The sequence below is a fragment of the Colias croceus genome, chromosome 24, assembly GCF_905220415.1.
Source record: "Colias croceus chromosome 24, ilColCroc2.1".
Lineage (NCBI taxonomy): Eukaryota > Metazoa > Arthropoda > Insecta > Lepidoptera > Pieridae > Colias > Colias croceus.
The window spans coordinates 4,712,296-4,729,310 of NC_059560.1; the positions used below are offsets into that span (position 1 = coordinate 4,712,296).

At 31.3% G+C, this 17,015-nt stretch overlaps 1 protein-coding gene across 1 annotated transcript; it reads left to right on the forward strand.

The window, feature by feature from the left end:
* The first annotated feature begins 6,950 nt into the window (after positions 1–6,950).
* On the forward strand, positions 6,951–15,988 carry LOC123702857 (peroxiredoxin-2-like). Its single transcript, XM_045650680.1, has 7 exons — positions 6,951–7,085; positions 7,164–7,209; positions 7,681–7,822; positions 8,053–8,188; positions 8,675–8,777; positions 10,083–10,211; positions 15,506–15,988. The coding sequence occupies exons 1-7, from the start codon at positions 7,053–7,055 to the stop codon at positions 15,595–15,597; spliced, it is 681 nt and encodes a 226-aa protein (XP_045506636.1). The 5' UTR covers positions 6,951–7,052; the 3' UTR covers positions 15,598–15,988.
* Positions 15,989–17,015: the final 1,027 nt, after the last annotated feature.

Below are 17,015 nucleotides of genomic sequence, written 5' to 3' on the forward strand. Positions count from 1 at the left end.
CAAGCTACTAGTCCAAAATATACCAACTAAATAGTTCAAACAAGCATAGTTTGTAGATAGTGCTACACCAAAAACTTGTATGTAGCACGTAGCACCTCGTAGCTATCGCGTAGCAGATTTTCGTAGACTAAGATTCCGAAGCTTATAGTCAAATACTGCAGATGTTTCGTGTTGAACTTACACTGTTCATACTATATTGAATAATTTCAAGTTAATTTTCTAGATATGGAATAGACGATAAGTAATAAAAATAATAATTTTACTTAATAACAGCGTTGACCGAGTTAGTATAGACCTACAAAAGTATTAAAGCTGAAAAGATTTTTATTAAACACCAAAAGCTCAGAAACTACTGTTTCGAATTAAATTATTATTTTAGAATTCGATAGCCCGTTTGTCGTAGAAGACAGTATTCTATATAATATGTATTACACAATGCCTACGAAGAAATTTATGTGGTAACGACATCGCGCCATCAACTTTCTAATTTTCACATTTTCAACACATCAAATATATGGAACGAATAAAAGGTTTATAGTTCTATAAAAATCACTTAGAACAATGAATATTCAAAGGGATTTCCACCTGCGCGACCTCGTTGTTTCATCAATGTAGATTTTCAACTACCCTCTTATTTAAATTGAATACATAATTCAGTGTTTATATAATTAGTTTGACTAGACATATTTTTTGAAGTCAACTTTCAAAATCTATACTAATATTACCTATAAAGCTGAAGAGTCTGTTCTTTGGACGTGCTAATCTCAGAAACCATAGGTCCGATTTGAAAATTGCTTCACTGTTAGATAGTCCACATATAGAGGAAGGCTATATGCTAAATATCATGACGCTAAGATCAATAGAAGCGGAATAATGCGGGTAAAACCGACTGCGGCTTTTTGATTTATCAATATGGTCATAATTATGGGTTATAATGAATTAATTATGTTCTTTATTAATAAGTTCTATAGTTATAAAGTATAATAAAATAATAAGAATAAATGCCGTCAAACAGAAGCGTCCAATCAACCCAAAAATATTAACATGGGCCAAACTCTCGTTTCTCTGTTTAATTCAACGTCCTGTTTAACAAATATATGCAATTCAGACAATTTATAAATGCCATGTGGCTTTTTGGTTCATTACTTTGGCATGATTTAAATTCCTATTTAGTTATATGTGAACTTTTGTATTTAAATAAACATATTCTCATTTCAATACATCAAGATCACTTTTGATGGTCTTTATAAAACAACAGTACATTTTGACACAAGCTATTGCGAAAATAAAACTTAATGTGAGTGTTATTGAACTTGTTAAAGTTACATATGCACTGTAAAATATCTCTTACACTTATACAGTATTATGGAAAGAATATGTATAAAACGAATACAGCTAACATCTTTGCTACTAGCATCAAAATAAACCAATTTGAAACAATGAATAAAAACAGTACAAAGCCCAGACCATAAAATAAATAATCATTAATACTAAGGAAATAATATTTCATGCTTATTTTCAAGATACTTACCAGACTGAACGCTCATAATTTCATCGAAGCGTATAAATTATCACATTTATTTAGTCTCAAAAGTTAACCTGAGTATCCGAGTGAGTGCGCAATTTGCTTAAAACTTTACAAGCCAGGAACTTTCTAACTTCTTGAATATTTAGCGGCAATTAACGCCGTCTAAAGTAGGGTCAAACATTTAGAATAAATTATGAAAAATATGCTGACGCTATGCATATTAATATACACCTATATGTGTGATTGACATTTATACATGTTTGGTAAAAAGAAATAACTCTTCTCGAATATAATATTATGGTCATAAGATTATCTAATACGTTTTAAACGTAGCTATTAGTTTCACAAAGGCAAATCTTCATCAAAATCCATATTTATCATTAGATAGATAATAAATCAAACATAAAACCGTTTATATGGAATCACGATCTCATCACGATTTCATCGGATCCAGAAAAGCCAAATGTTGTATTCACAGTTCACACAGCACATCTTGAATTGTCTTATCCGTAATCCGACGGCCTCGTATGTAAAAAACAACACCCGGTTCTTATTTAGCAAGAACGCGCATGTGTGTTAAATATATCCTCAGTTATTATTTCCCTTCTAGTTGATTCGATCAATATAAACTTTTTAAAGATAAGAGAAGTAAACTTTCTTCGAACATTCTAACTTCGTGAAAAGTAGATAAAATCTCACATCAAAGGTATAACTCACTTTGCTAGTCTTTTAACTTCCTAAAACTCGAACACCTTCATAACCCAAAGAATTAAGAAAACCAATTCGAATATATTAAAGTATTCTAAAGTATTGGATATGTTGATTTTATTTAAATTATTGATTTAAATAAACTACCTACATACATAGTTCGTACGTCATAACTTGGCCTGGCTAAAGCTTTCCCATAAAATATATACCTTCATATTAAACTAGGGTAATTAATAACGAAATTCTTTAATTTTGAATCTATTTTTTATAAATCGAATCGAATAGTTATAAATAAACTTTTTAAATGTTTCGTACCTAATGTCAGCCATCATATTTTTTAAACAATTACGCTTATGACTACCAAGTAAAAAACCCATCTAAAAACAAATTATTGTAAAAACGCAGTCTATTAAAATGTAACCTAAAACAGGATTAAAATTTGTCATGAGTTCACAGTAAAATTAAATTCTAGAAGATTAAATTCATATTCCATTTCCCTCTAAATTATTTCAAATAAGTTATACGGTTTCCTGAATTTTACGGGCCCTTGGGTCACATTAGGAAGAACTCTGATATTCTGATCTTTTTCCTTTGAAATTATATCCAATATCGGATGTGTGTATGAATTTATTATGTATTTAATCTTGACATTTATTCAATAGATTGGTAAATTCAATAGAATAATTTTTAAAGGGTCCTAAGGGGTCCATCTATTCATGTATTTCAAATACTTACCTTATAGAATATAGAGTAACCAATAATTTTTATAGGGATAGTCAACCTATACATACATAAAATTATTTCGTCACAGAGTAACCAAACTTTACCAAAACGGCTTGACCTTTTTATTTGTTATTTTTTATCAAAATAGTTGAATAGCCTTGCTAACGATTTGGGTAGAATCAAGGGTAGAATGTTCGGTTTGGGTTGCCAGTGTAATCACCTAACGTCAATAGATTCGTTAGGCTTACAAATACATAGTTCGATTTTGTTTGTATCTGTCTGCAGAAATATTTAAGCGTTATATTATGAAATTGACCACTATTTTATGTATAGATATTTCTTGGTCTTAATATTACGTACTATTTAATATTCATTTTACTACATTTCATGAATTTAATATACTTTTTTATACAGATATAAGTTGTTCGTAGTAAGTTCGGTAGTATGAAAATGGTTCGTTATCTTTTGAGTACCTATCTGTTTTATTGAACTGTTGTAAAAATGTGCATCTTTTATAAATTTTAAGCAACGCTATATTTATTACAAAGCATAAGAATACTTATCTATAAAATAGCGTAACTTCGATAAACATACCTAAGTACGAACATCAATAAATTTTAATTTTACTATTTTATTTATTTTTGTACGATTTGTCTAATTTTCAGTTCATTCACACTTAAATCCTATACCTATTTATTCTTTATTTTTTCTAATTTTCTTAAAATATGAATCACTGATTTCAGTTCGAAGGAATTTCTAATAAATGCAATAAAAATAAATGTATTCTTGTGTCGAAGTTGAAACCAGTAATATGACGTAGATAATTTCATGTGACATTTTCAATTTTTTCGTTACATTTGAATGAACAAAGTAATTCATTCTGTTCGAATAAGGGTGTATTTTCATTTTATTATCGATTGTTCTTATTATTTTTAATTTATTCACAATTATTCACTCTATTAATATCTAATAATCTGTGATAATACGCTTAACTTTAAAAATAAATCACGACTACCCTCAAGTTTCTAGGTACTTATCCATATTTATTCATAAACGTAACATAAACCAAAATTTCAGTGCTAAAATTTGTAGAATACATATTTTCTAAGATCTTATACTGGTATAAATTTTCTTTAAAACAAAAACATAGCCAAAAATAACAAAAATTGTAATGCATATAATTTATGAACCAACCAGAAGAACGTACGTCTAATGTTTTTATACGTATAATTTTTACATATTTTACGATTACAGAAGAACAGCATAGCCAGATCAATCCAGTGTCAATCAAGTCAAAGACAGTATAAATGTACATCCACCTTTACCCTTCACACCCGACTGATCACTCCAAATTGGAGGCATGCTGCTAGTACCTACAATTTATGTTTGACGTTCAAAAGGCCGTTCAATACACTTTTCAGTTTCTGAACGCAATTTGTAAAATATTTAAACTTTGCAACCAGTTTCATTAAAAAGGTATAAATGTTATTCAATGATTGATTTATTAATCATTATAATTATTATTATCACATTATCAAAAATTTATACAAAATATCATGTTTTTTCAACTAGGTTTTTTTTCTTTCAGAAACGTGTCTGATTAGCAATGATTAGGAAGGTACCTATACTTACAATAATTGTAATATAGTCTTCATCTCGAAGTTTTAATAATTTTAAAATTGTTTGCCATTGCATGATATGCTCCATACACAATCTTTTTTTTATTAAAAGTTCAAATTCAATTAGGAGAATAGTGCTTGAATGGTTCAAAAATTACAAAGCCTTGGCGACGGTAATAAAAGAATAGCGGGAAATATTACGACTCTGGACACCTGTCATTTTTTCAGCGCTCTAATCTAATGTCAGATGTCAAAGAGATTTGAAATCCAAAGTTTGAAATCCAAAGACTGAGCAGCGTTTAAAGTTTTTCAACGTGGATTTTCTTTGTATTTTTTTCCATTTGTTAAATTTTGAAAGATGTATGCTGTAAACTAAACGGTATTCTTGTTTTTTTTTTTCAAACAAAATTAAATATTATCAACTAAAATTACTTCCTTTCCTTTAGGTACATGCTATAAATGCGACTTGTGTGAACATTAGATAAAGAAACATTGTTATAAAATAGTTAGCAGTAGTAGGTATTATATGTTTACACACATCACATTATTAGATGAACAAATAATAAGGCACTGCATTATTATAGAGGTATTACCCAACATTACACCGGCCGTAATGCATCACTAGGATTACATTTGAATAATTAAATCTAAAGTACATAATATTTGCGCAAAAACAATTCCAAGCGAAACAACACGAAACAGTGTTTATTTGACATTATGCTGCTACGTGTCGTTTAATTTTAATAATACCTACTCTACGACTCAACGCTAAAATGGGCATATTATATTTTGAATGTTATAAGTTTCTAATAACTATTTTTTTTTATATTAAGTCTTATCCTAACATTCTGTTAATTAAGCATAGGTACCTAGGCTATTTTATAGAGAAAATTGAATGCAATCAATTAATATTCTCAATGAAAGCCAGAAGTTATGTATTAGTTCAGTATTAGTAAGTTCAGTGTAGTTCTGCTTTAGCAAAATCAGAAGTACCTACTTTGATAAGCACAGGCAATTTGATAAACGTCGGGTGGAACAAAGTTTTGACAGTTATTCATTAAACTTTGTTTAAACCTTTCGATAACTCTTCATGCCTTCCTCGCAATCAGAACGAGTGAATAAATAAGATTCGCGATTCGGTTAAGTTCGTTAATTTAAATAGCAAGAAATTGTTATTGAAGATAAATAAGATGTTCTGTAAACTTGTCTCTTTCTATATTTTATTACACATTGATTGTTGTACATGATAATAATATATCAATCGGACTTCAGAGTACTTAAAAGAGGCAATTTTATTTTGGTAATTTTTTTTTCTCCTTCGATAAAACATCTGTTTTCGTTCTGTTTGGTGGATATAGTGTTTCCGTGCCATGTTAAACTTTATTAAAACGAGCACAGAATTTTTCTTTCTTTCGTATAAAATTAAGCATCAAATACCTATCTACTAACAAGAAATAACCAAAACATTAACTTATCCGTAATTTCGGGCGAGTTCATTCACAGGCGCAAATGTAATGAGTTTGGTTATGTTAGTGCTGTTTAGAGTTTAATTTAGTGCATTTCAAACAGCGAAACGTTAGCTAATTAGTAAAATGGTTGAATATTATGTAAACTAGGCGTTGTTTGTTGTTTTAGTAAATAGCAAGTTTGGACAGGGGTTTAAAACGGACTAAATCACATTAAAAGCGATTTGATGTTAATGAAATTACGATACAATGAAATAGGGATTTATTACTGTATTAATTAGTTAGAGAACTTTCATATTATTTACACCTATATCTGCACCATTTTACAATTCAAGTCTACACTTAAACTAGAATCGCATTTATTTTTGAACATACTCTATAATAAAATTGCATAAGTGTGAGTACTGTGAAGATGCCAGCTTTCCTTAATCAACAATAAATCATAATATTTAGACCACAGATTTAGACTGACCAATTAATCGTTACTAATAAGTTATTTATTCATAACCCAATAAGTAGGTACAATACTTGTACAATATTACAATGTTATATTTTATCATCTCCGATTGTTAACAGCTGTTCCCCGTTTCCATTTTGTTTTTCTTTACATTAATTACCTTAGGTACATAATGATCTAAGCATGATCTAAGTAACTAATTACCCAATGAAATGTGAAGGAGACTACTGCACATGGGTAATGTGACACTCGTTATACAACTGCTGGTTGCCGGTTTTGACTAACGTTAATAAAATTGGCCGCTGTTTACAAAACGTTATATATTATACTATAAACGTCGGAGATAATATTATAATTTTTTAATTTTTGCTATGGCAGCCTATTTTTGTTATTATGACAGTTGACACAGTTGTCAACGTCATTCAGACAGCAAAATACTGACTTTGAAGTTTAATTTTGACATTATCAGGTTTCGAAGTTCATTTCATTGAATTAGGTACCTACCAGAGAATTCCATTTAACTTTTATTTTAATTTCTTAACATTGAAAAAATGTCCTTCTTTGTTAAGCAATGTATTCGACGAGTAAGTAATACAGCTGTTTATCATTATACTGTTAGTAACATAACTTGAACTTTATGTAACAATATTGTTTTCTTTTAGGTTCTCACACCGGCCGTATCCATAACAAAAAATAGTTTTTCCACAAGTAAGTAGATAGGTATTACATAATTCATACAATTTGGAATTCATAATTATTCGAATGACCTCCTGAACTTTAGCATAATTTAATTGATTGAATAAAATTTAACTTTCGTACATCTTGAGTCAGGCGAAAGAATCCAATGAATTATATACTTCCTGGAATACATGTAATTATAGAAAATTAGAAGTATGATCATGTTAAAAACTCAGTTAATTTAATATCAGACTTACTTTACATAACTTGAACTACCTACCAGTAGAAATTTTACTTGTTCTGTACTTCTTATTCTATCTGTATCTACAGCTTTTCTCTCTGTTCTTATTCTTATAATATTTCTCCATTTTACCACCTAAAGCATTTTCCATCGCTTCATCTTTCATATGCAAACTACATAATGCTCACAAAATTGTATTCCTGACTTCATATGGGCTAAAAACTAATTTTGACTAATAACCAACTTATTTACAATTTCAGCTAGTGCAGCATTCGTCCCAAGGGTACAGAAGCCTGCACCTGATTTTGCCGCCACAGCTGTAGTAAATGGAGAATTCAATCAATTGAAACTAGCAGATTTCTCTGGAAAATATGTTGTACTCGTCTTCTACCCATTAGATTTGTGAGTATATTCTTTCCACCAGTGACTTCACCAGCTTAGTCTAAAACAAATTGTATACCTACTAAAACTTCCACATGCTCTCTGTTTTGAAAGACTGCATTGAAATCCATGGCATAGTTTTCTAAGCTTTCATAAAAACAGAGAGCAGACCATTTACATCTATTTTTTTTATAAAACTGGAATAGTATATTGGCAAGTCCAGTTAATAATTATTATTTCTAAAATTTCAGCACCTTTGTCTGCCCTACAGAGCTTATTGCATACAGTGACAGATCAAAAGATTTTGCAAGCATTGACTGTCAAGTGATTGGTGTTTCAACAGACTCTGAATTCAGCCATCTTGCCTGGGTCAATACACCCAGGAAAGTATGTATATTTATTTTAATATTAATTTTTTGTTTGGAAGTTAGGATGAAAAGATGTAGGTAAATTCTATCATGACTAAACTGCAGAACCGATTTTGATACAACTTTGTTGCAGCATAATAATAGAATAACTGTTATTATATTTTTATATTAGCTATTTAAGAGAAAAACTTATTTGCAATAATCTTAATACTTATTAGTAAACTAGAGGTCCGCCCCGGCTTCGCCCGTGGTACATATTTCGCAATAAAAGGTAGCCTATGTCCTTTCTCGGGTATCAAAATATCTCCATACCAAATTTAATGCCAATTGGTTCTGTAGTTTAGGCGGGATTGAGTAACAGACAGACAGACAGACAGAGTTACTTTCGCATTTATAATATTAGTATGGATTCTTACATTCTTCATTCTAACATTTTAGTCTATTTATTATCATATATGCAAAGGAATGTAATGTTATTAACTATTTAATCTTATTTTCTTACTAGGATGGAGGTCTTGGCAAATTGGATATTCCTCTACTGGCCGATTACAAGAAGAAAATCTCACAGGACTATGATGTTTTATTGGAAGATGGATTTGCATTAAGAGGTAATAATCATTCCATATAGTTTCTTTTTCCAGATGTACTACTAACTACTATTAAAAAGAATATATTTTTAAGTTTGTCATGTAAATAAGAAGAAGGAGAATATATAATAGGTACATTGAAAATTATAATAAAACAAAACTATACATATAGTGTATGTGTGAAAAGTATTTAGTTCAACTTGCCTTAATTGCGACTCACTGATGTGAAAAAATATTTTTTTTCTCTCATTTTATCTGCAATCAGCGGTTTTCGCTATAAGCGGATGTGTTGTCAGGCAAGGTTTGGCATGTAGAGCGAGCCCTCCAGTGAGGACAACTTCTCTTCAAGTAATAAAGCTAGATTATATCTTTTCTTTTCAGACGATTGTGGTAGGACTTTTTTATCAGTTGGCTAGCTAGTTTGTTAGGATGTCTCTCCAGTCTGGCAACATAAGACTTTGTATGCGTATTAATTTCATCTTTTATGGAACATAATATGTTAGTGTGGCTATGAATTTCAGCATTAGTAGTAAACCAGGGGCATTGCTGACAGTTCGCAGTATAGTATTTTGCTGTCGTTGCAAAAATAAAGTCAAAATTAAATTGTTTTTATGCTATAAATCAACTCAAATTATGTCAACCAATAGTAAATTATAATTTATTATTATTTTAAATCATAATATAAAGATTTTATACTAAGCATTCAAATGCTTTATAAATGTTTTTTTTTTTTTGGAGAACAGAAAAAATTCGCTTAAGCAGTGGGATACGAAACAGCGTCTTTCTGCTATTGCGATGCCAAGCCTCGGTTACTCGTGATCTTGCCAGCAATTTTCTCTATTTAAAAAAAAATTAAAAACATTGAGGATTTGTAAATTTCAAGAACTTTCGATAGATGGCGCTAATAATATAATACTTTCTTTCCTGCCCCCCTAGCCAAGTGGCTTTCTGTTAGCGTAGCGTTCAATAGAATAGACTACGAATGTATGAGATTGACGTAAGCTGTAGATAAGTAATCTATTCTATTGAACGCTACGCTAACAGAAAGCCACTTGGCTAGGGGGGCTGATATTAGTAACGCAAAAGTGTCTGAAATATGTTTTTATCCTGTATAATAATTTAATTTTAATAGTGAACATGGAGGCTAGAGAGCCACATACGCTACTTTTTATTACACTGAAACATCTTGGGAATTTAGTTTGTCCCCATTTGCGAAGCTGTGGTTTAGTAGACTGTAGAAAAGTCATACCAGTGACTTTCATACAATTTTCGATAAGTAAAGCGTCTATAATTTGTTATGTATAACATATTTTCTCTATATTCCAGGCCTATTCATCATTGATAGGAATGGTATCTTGCGACACATGTCGGTCAATGACCTGCCAGTAGGACGTTCCGTTGAGGAAACATTGAGATTGGTGAAAGCTTTCCAGTTTGCTGATAAACATGGAGAAGGTAATTTTGTTGATTATACAGGGTGTCTCAAAAGAAAGTTTATATTTTGTGGATGAATAAAAAAAAAGTAAGTGGTGTATTGAAAAAATGTTTATTAATTATTAAAGTGCATAATATGGGAATTTATTTCTTAAAAATAATATCGTCCAAATGCAGTCCATTGCGTTCACGGCACTCATTTAATCGAACACTAAAATTATTTATGACAGCTCGGCAGGTAGACACAGTGATGGCTGCCATTTCGTGTCGGATATTTTCTTTTAAATGCACTAGAGAAGTTGGTTTTTTGGCATACACTTTAGATTTAAAATACCCCAATATCATAAATACTGTAATTTTAGTGTTCGATTAAATGAGTGCCGTGAACGCAATGGGCTGCATTTGGACGATATTATTTTTAAGAAATAAATTCCCATATTATGCACTTTAATAATTAATAAACATTTTTTCAATACACCGCTTACTTTTTTTTTTATTCATCCACAAAATATAAACTTTCTTTTGAGACACCCTGTATTATGGATTTTGTAAAATTATGATTAGAAAACATTGATTATACACAAACAGGTACATAAGCATTAAGCACCAATTTAGCAAAACAAAACTTAAACATTACAAAAACAAAACGGCAACGTCGCATTAGCCGCTCGCTTGTTATGTATAACGGCAACGTCGCGTCAACCTCGTGCGGTGCGGCAACGTCGCGTCAGCCGCTCATCATGCAAAACGTCAACGTCGCATTAGCCGCTCGCTCGTTATGTGTAACGGCAACGTCGCGTCAATCCCTCGTCATGCGTTCGTCGGGCGCCGCACGCGGCTACATTTTACTACTCGAATACTACTACTACCGAATGCTAGTTGATAGAAAACAAAAGATTTAGGAAATTAAGCTATTAGTGCTCCGAGAGAAATATCGAAGTATGAAAGACACAATTTGCTTCAATTGTCTCTGTTTCGCTCACGATAATTCGATTATCCCATCATACTTTGAAGTCTAATCGTGTGTGTGTTAGTGTGCCGTTTTGGAAGATAAAAATAAATAAAATTCAATTAAATAGAACGTTTTGTCTATTTCGGATAGGCTCAAAAATGCTCATCGCATTTTAATGCGGTTTTCGCTAAATAGAAGGATTTAAAGGTGGTTTAGTCATAATAAGGTCATCAAGGACACCTAGTATAAAACAATGACAATATAAATAAATGGTCTTAAAGTAATAAATCAATTATATTATAAATATATAATGAATTTAATGATAAGATTATATATAACTGCCATAAACAACCTACAGATTATTTCATTTGCCGATAACAATTATATAATTATCTTAAAGACTGAAAAGACAATCTTCCAAAGCTGTTAATTACTTATAAAGTCAAGAAACTAACTGAAAAATCTGAAAGATCCGTTAAAAATTGGAATTGAGAAGATTGTTTGAAAAAGTGATGATTTTTTATGAGTGTCGATATTTTGATGATTTGAAAGCTATGAAAGAAAATATACGGAAGACTTTGTAATCCCATTTAAATTTTATACAATTCTGGTATTTTGAAAACGATGCGGTTCTAGGCTAAGCAATTCTAGTAGTTCTAAAGTTATCCATTTCTAAAAGTAACGAACTTAAAATAGTAATTAATTTTTAAGATAAGCTGGTCGGAGTGTCTTCGTAAGTTTGAGTTAAAGTTGTCGGTGAATATTTTCTGCGTAGGTACCTACGTTTTCATATGAAATGCTTTTAAAAGACACGCTGCTGCTATAACCAGCTGCTTAGGCTTCGCCCGGGTTGTTGGCCACAAATCATTATTAATTGTGGCCAGTCCCATTGGAAATTATTTATATTAGTTAAAGAATTGCACGCCTCATAAGCGAAGCGTTGAGGTGGGTACTACTGTCACTTCGCGCAAAACATCTGATTTTTCAAACTTAAAATGTCTTTATGTATCATACATTGCACTTGTAAGATAATACATACACACACATATTAAGAAAAAACACTATTTTTAACATTCATGATATTTTTGATGTCATTTTTGTTATTTAAACTAGTTAAAAAACAGTTTAAAAAAGTTCTGTCTTGGACGTCCGTGTGTCTGTATGTGCGGAGGATTTTCTTGTTAACACGATAGCGACCGAAATACTTTACTAATCGAGTCTTTTTTTTTCTCTTACGCTTGAGTATGCTCAGGAATAGAACCCTTTCATTTTTCAGGGTCTGATTCGATGTGGTTTAATTGTTATTAAATAAACAAAAAAAAAATATCGACTGTTCTCCATAATTTTAGTATATCTATATAACTAATATATTCTTTATTTTTTTTTTATATTTATAGTGTACTCAAAATTCACCATTATAAACTCGATTCTTTATACTATAAGCCAAGGTTTAAAAAAATAAGTTGGTAGTCAGTCCCTTAAACCTGCGCAGTTTCACATCTAGATGGGGCCACAAGAAAAATAGCTCAATTATTACGGTACCACTTTCTTTACTTTTCCAACTGTTTTATTTTATTTCTTTTTTATTTTTATAGTGTACTCTTTATAAATAATCAATTTTATTGTAAAGGATGAGATTATGAGGCGTGCACTTTTGGATTTTCCAAACTATATTTTCTAAATCAGTTCATTAAATCTAGAGATTAACACAACCCAAACCTCTTTATAATAGTATAGATAAATAAATATAATTCCTTGGTCACTAAAAACATCAATAAATACTATACTGTTATTTACATCAAAATACAAAGCTATAAACAATTTTTATTATTAGATAAACATACTGTAAAGGCACGTGTTGTGTTTTATCAATAGTTTATCTTTAACTGATATTATTGATATTATAAATAACTAGCTTTCCGCCCGCGCGTTTTCAAAGAAAAACCCGCATAGTTGTCGTTCCTGTGGGATTTCCGGAGTAATAAGTAGCCTATGTCTTATTCTGGGTCTGCAGCTACATAATAATAGGTTCAGTTGTTTTTTAGTGAAAGAATAACAAATATACATCCATCCATTCATCTATCCTCACAAACTTTCGCATTAATAATATAGGTGAGAAGTAGGACTTTTGTTTCGTAATTATTTTAACCTATAAAGACAAGCTCTTTAAAGACTATCATAGTTGAGCCAATTTAATAAGCAAAATTTGACGTCTATCAATTTTATTTTCGTAAGGAGATACTGCCTAAAAACATCGATTAAAGTGAATTAATCGATTCTGACTTGAAACATATTATGGCAATTTTAAAATTCATGAGGCGAATCCCTGTGTAAATTCAAGGAGCAAAATAAAACAAATATCTACATAATTAAATAAATAATTAAAATAATTGTACATACGTTTATTCAGATTTACTTTATGGATAACTAGCTTACCGCCCGCGGCTGCGCTTGCTTTGTCTAAAACCTAATAAATTATATACTAAAACCTTCCTCTTGAATCACTATATCTATTAAAAAAAACACATCAAAATCCGTTGCTTAGTTTTAAAGATTTAAGCATACAAAGGGACATAGGGACAGAGAGAGCGACTTTGTTTTATACTACATACTAGCGGTCCGCCCCGGCTTCGCCCGTGGAACGCTTCGTCGTACTTCAAGGAATATAATAAAAAAAGAATTATCGAAATCGGTTCAGCCGTTCTCGAGTTATGCGCTTACGAACACATTTTGCGATTCATTTTTATATAAAAGATTATGTAGTTATTGAAAGAACAATAAATAAAATTCTGCTTTATTATAAACACAACGCATTTATGCATTAATTTGTGGTTTATTCACAAGTAAGTAATCAATGTATTCGATTCTAGATATCAGATTTAGATTTTTTGAGTAACGTCTCTGCTATTTTAAAAGAAAGAAGGTTTATTGACACAATATTGTAGCGACGTCAGTTCTTTAAATCAGAAATTGTTTATTATGTTAAAAATGTCTATTAGTAAAATTTTATTGTTTCTGCCAATCTTATTATAAATATGTAATCGTAATTGGAAAAAGTTAAGCAAATGTGCAGTTCTAATAAAAAGAAATAACATATTATTCTATGGCGTCGTTACTAGGTTATGTTGTTGAATTTTGTTGAACTGTCAAATGTTGCGTATTAAAATGACTACTATTTAGTAGAGTCATTTACGCAACATTGACTAGAGTCAGTACATCATTCATCTGTATGTACCTATGTCAAATATTCGTCGTTCATCTTAGACCCTGTCCAGAAGAATCCAATTCGTCGGGAAATGTTTTGTGAGAATTCATTCGCGCGCTAATAAATACTAGGCACCAATACATCGCGACGTAGGTAACACAAGTAACACGCGATTTCAAAATACGCGAGCACAACGCCAGACCCTCGACTCGTATCTATAATATAAAAATGAATCCCAAATTGTGTTGGTAAGCGCATAACTTGAGAACGGCTTAACCGATTTCGTTAATTCTTTTTTTATAATATTCCTTGAAGTTCGAGGATGGTTCTTATGTAGAGAAAACGTGAATATGTACCACGGGCGAAGCCGGGGCGGACCGCTAGTATTATAATAGAATTAATTTAATTAAGCACATTAAATTATTACGATTATTATTGCCTGCGTAATTTTGTTGCACGAACTACGAAGTAATGTTGTAAAAGTAAATATTTATATTTAGCATTAAAATTTAAAATATAACAAATACCTATTAGATTCAACTGCTGTGTGTTGTTATTTTGAAAACTAAACTCATAAAGCCATTTTTTTATATAATAACACACATAATTTTTTTTTGTATTGTCACCGATCCTTGATCATGGTACAAAGTTCTAAGTTAAATCTGTCCATTTAAAGTGGGTCAAAATCGAGTCTTAAGGTGTCGGCTACATACAAATGTACAGGTGAAGCTAATGAAAGCGTGTCAAAAATGTTAGGCCGGTTGCAGAACTTCACCGACAATCAGTGCGTACGTCAGTCGCGCTTGTCATATGTATGGAAATTCATAAAACCGTTCATAGATAGACCATACGCACGCGTATTTCCATACATATTATGACAAGCGCGACTGACGTACGCACTGATGGTCGGTGAAGCTCTGCAACCGGCCCTAATGTAATATTTTACCAATAAATAAATAAACGTTCAACGTCTTGACTGAACGTCACTAAGTATTGGATTGTATTTGGATAATAATCCTTGATAGCGTATTTGATTATTTGTAGGCGTTAATTTTCAGTTATTTCAACTAAGATTTATATATTAAGATAAAATAGATGAATCCTCCCCTGAGTTTCTTAAGTTCCATATATTTAATTTAAATAAACCTTCTTTTTCAGTGTGCCCCGCTAACTGGAACCCAGATAGCAACGCGGATACAATCAAACCTAATCCTAAGGAGAGCAAGGAATACTTCCAGAAAGCGAACTAGTTTAGTCAGGCAGTGAATCAGACAGTCAGTCTGTCAGTCTGTCAGTCTATCCGTCTCTCAGTGGATATAGTAGCCTTTAAAAATGCCTTATAACAGGCAACACTTCCAACTTTGACAGTCTAATAGGGTTGCCATTTAAAATGTTTAAGCTAATTAAGAAAAAATATATAAAATGTTATTGACAGGAAATGACGTCATTAATGACGTCACAGATAAGAAATAAACGACATTATACACATTTTTAATCAACTTTCAGAAGCAATTTGTAATTGTATCCATACGGGAATTAGACTGTCATTAGTAATCAAATTAAATATCGAATTATATAACACAATTGTAAACAATTGAATGTGTAGCAATAAAAACATATAGTGCATTTTAATTTGCATGTAAAACAAATGTAAGTAATGTAAGGTTATTTTATCAATAAATTTTGTCATTTATCTGAGTTTATCTTTATCAAATTGCGCTATAATAATTTACCGGGACCATTTTGAGCTTAAAAATAGAATTCTTCAAGATATATTATATCAGATAAAAAAAACGACGTGTGGCACTCGGGGACTGCCGCGGTAAAGCTATTGCATGCTATGCCTTCAAGCCACACCTCCGCCCGTCGGAGTGGGGAGCGTGAGGTTTTTTCGTTACGGAATTTCTTGATTCGGTCCCCGCGCTCAAGGCCCGCGATAGAAGCTATGCAATAGCTTAAAAACGATGAAATGATATTTAAGGGGCATTTTACGTGAAGCTGGCATAAAAGTTTTCAAACTTCAGTTGAATTTAAGTATGACATAAGTACCTATAGCTATAAATATCCTCTAAATCTACATGATAAAATGCAGTCTTAAGACAAAATTTTTACAATTTCAAACTCTGATTTTGCTGTTTGAAGATTTCAGTTAACATGAGGTATTCACGATTTCGCATGTCTACTTAAAAAACAGCAGTCTTTAAAATAAATAGACAACGGAATTATGAAATACTAGCGTCAGAGTGCAGCTTCTTCCACTAAGTAGAGAACTTTTAGAGAAAAACAATGTTTTAAAGAAAGCCATCAAAATAATTTGTTTAGTTTTAACTTTTAAAGATCTAAGGAATGTCATTTATTGAGGGGATAGAAAGCGTATATACTATGAAGTGATATTCAATTACCTATCTATCCTTATATATATTTTTTAATCCTTTATTAATTATTAACTACTAAAAAAATGATCGAAATCGGAAATTTGATTTTTGTTTCGATACCCGCTTCACTTAACATACATTATATATATGCATTATATATACATACATTGTACATAACTTGTCAACAAACACCGACCGCTCACAACAATGGCGCGGCCGTAGAGTCACGAGACAGGATCCAGAGTAGGAACCGAGTGGCGTTGTGTGCGTGCGTGCGTACGTACATGAGCGGT

Coding starts and splice junctions, on each gene's coding strand:
- LOC123702857 (XM_045650680.1), top strand. CDS start 7,053: ATGTCCTTCTTTGTTAAGCAATGTATTCGACGA. Junction 8,778..10,082: donor AGATGGATTTGCATTAAGAG/GTAATAATCATT, acceptor TCTATATTCCAG/GCCTATTCATCATTGATAGG. Junction 10,212..15,505: donor TGCTGATAAACATGGAGAAG/GTAATTTTGTTG, acceptor CTTCTTTTTCAG/TGTGCCCCGCTAACTGGAAC.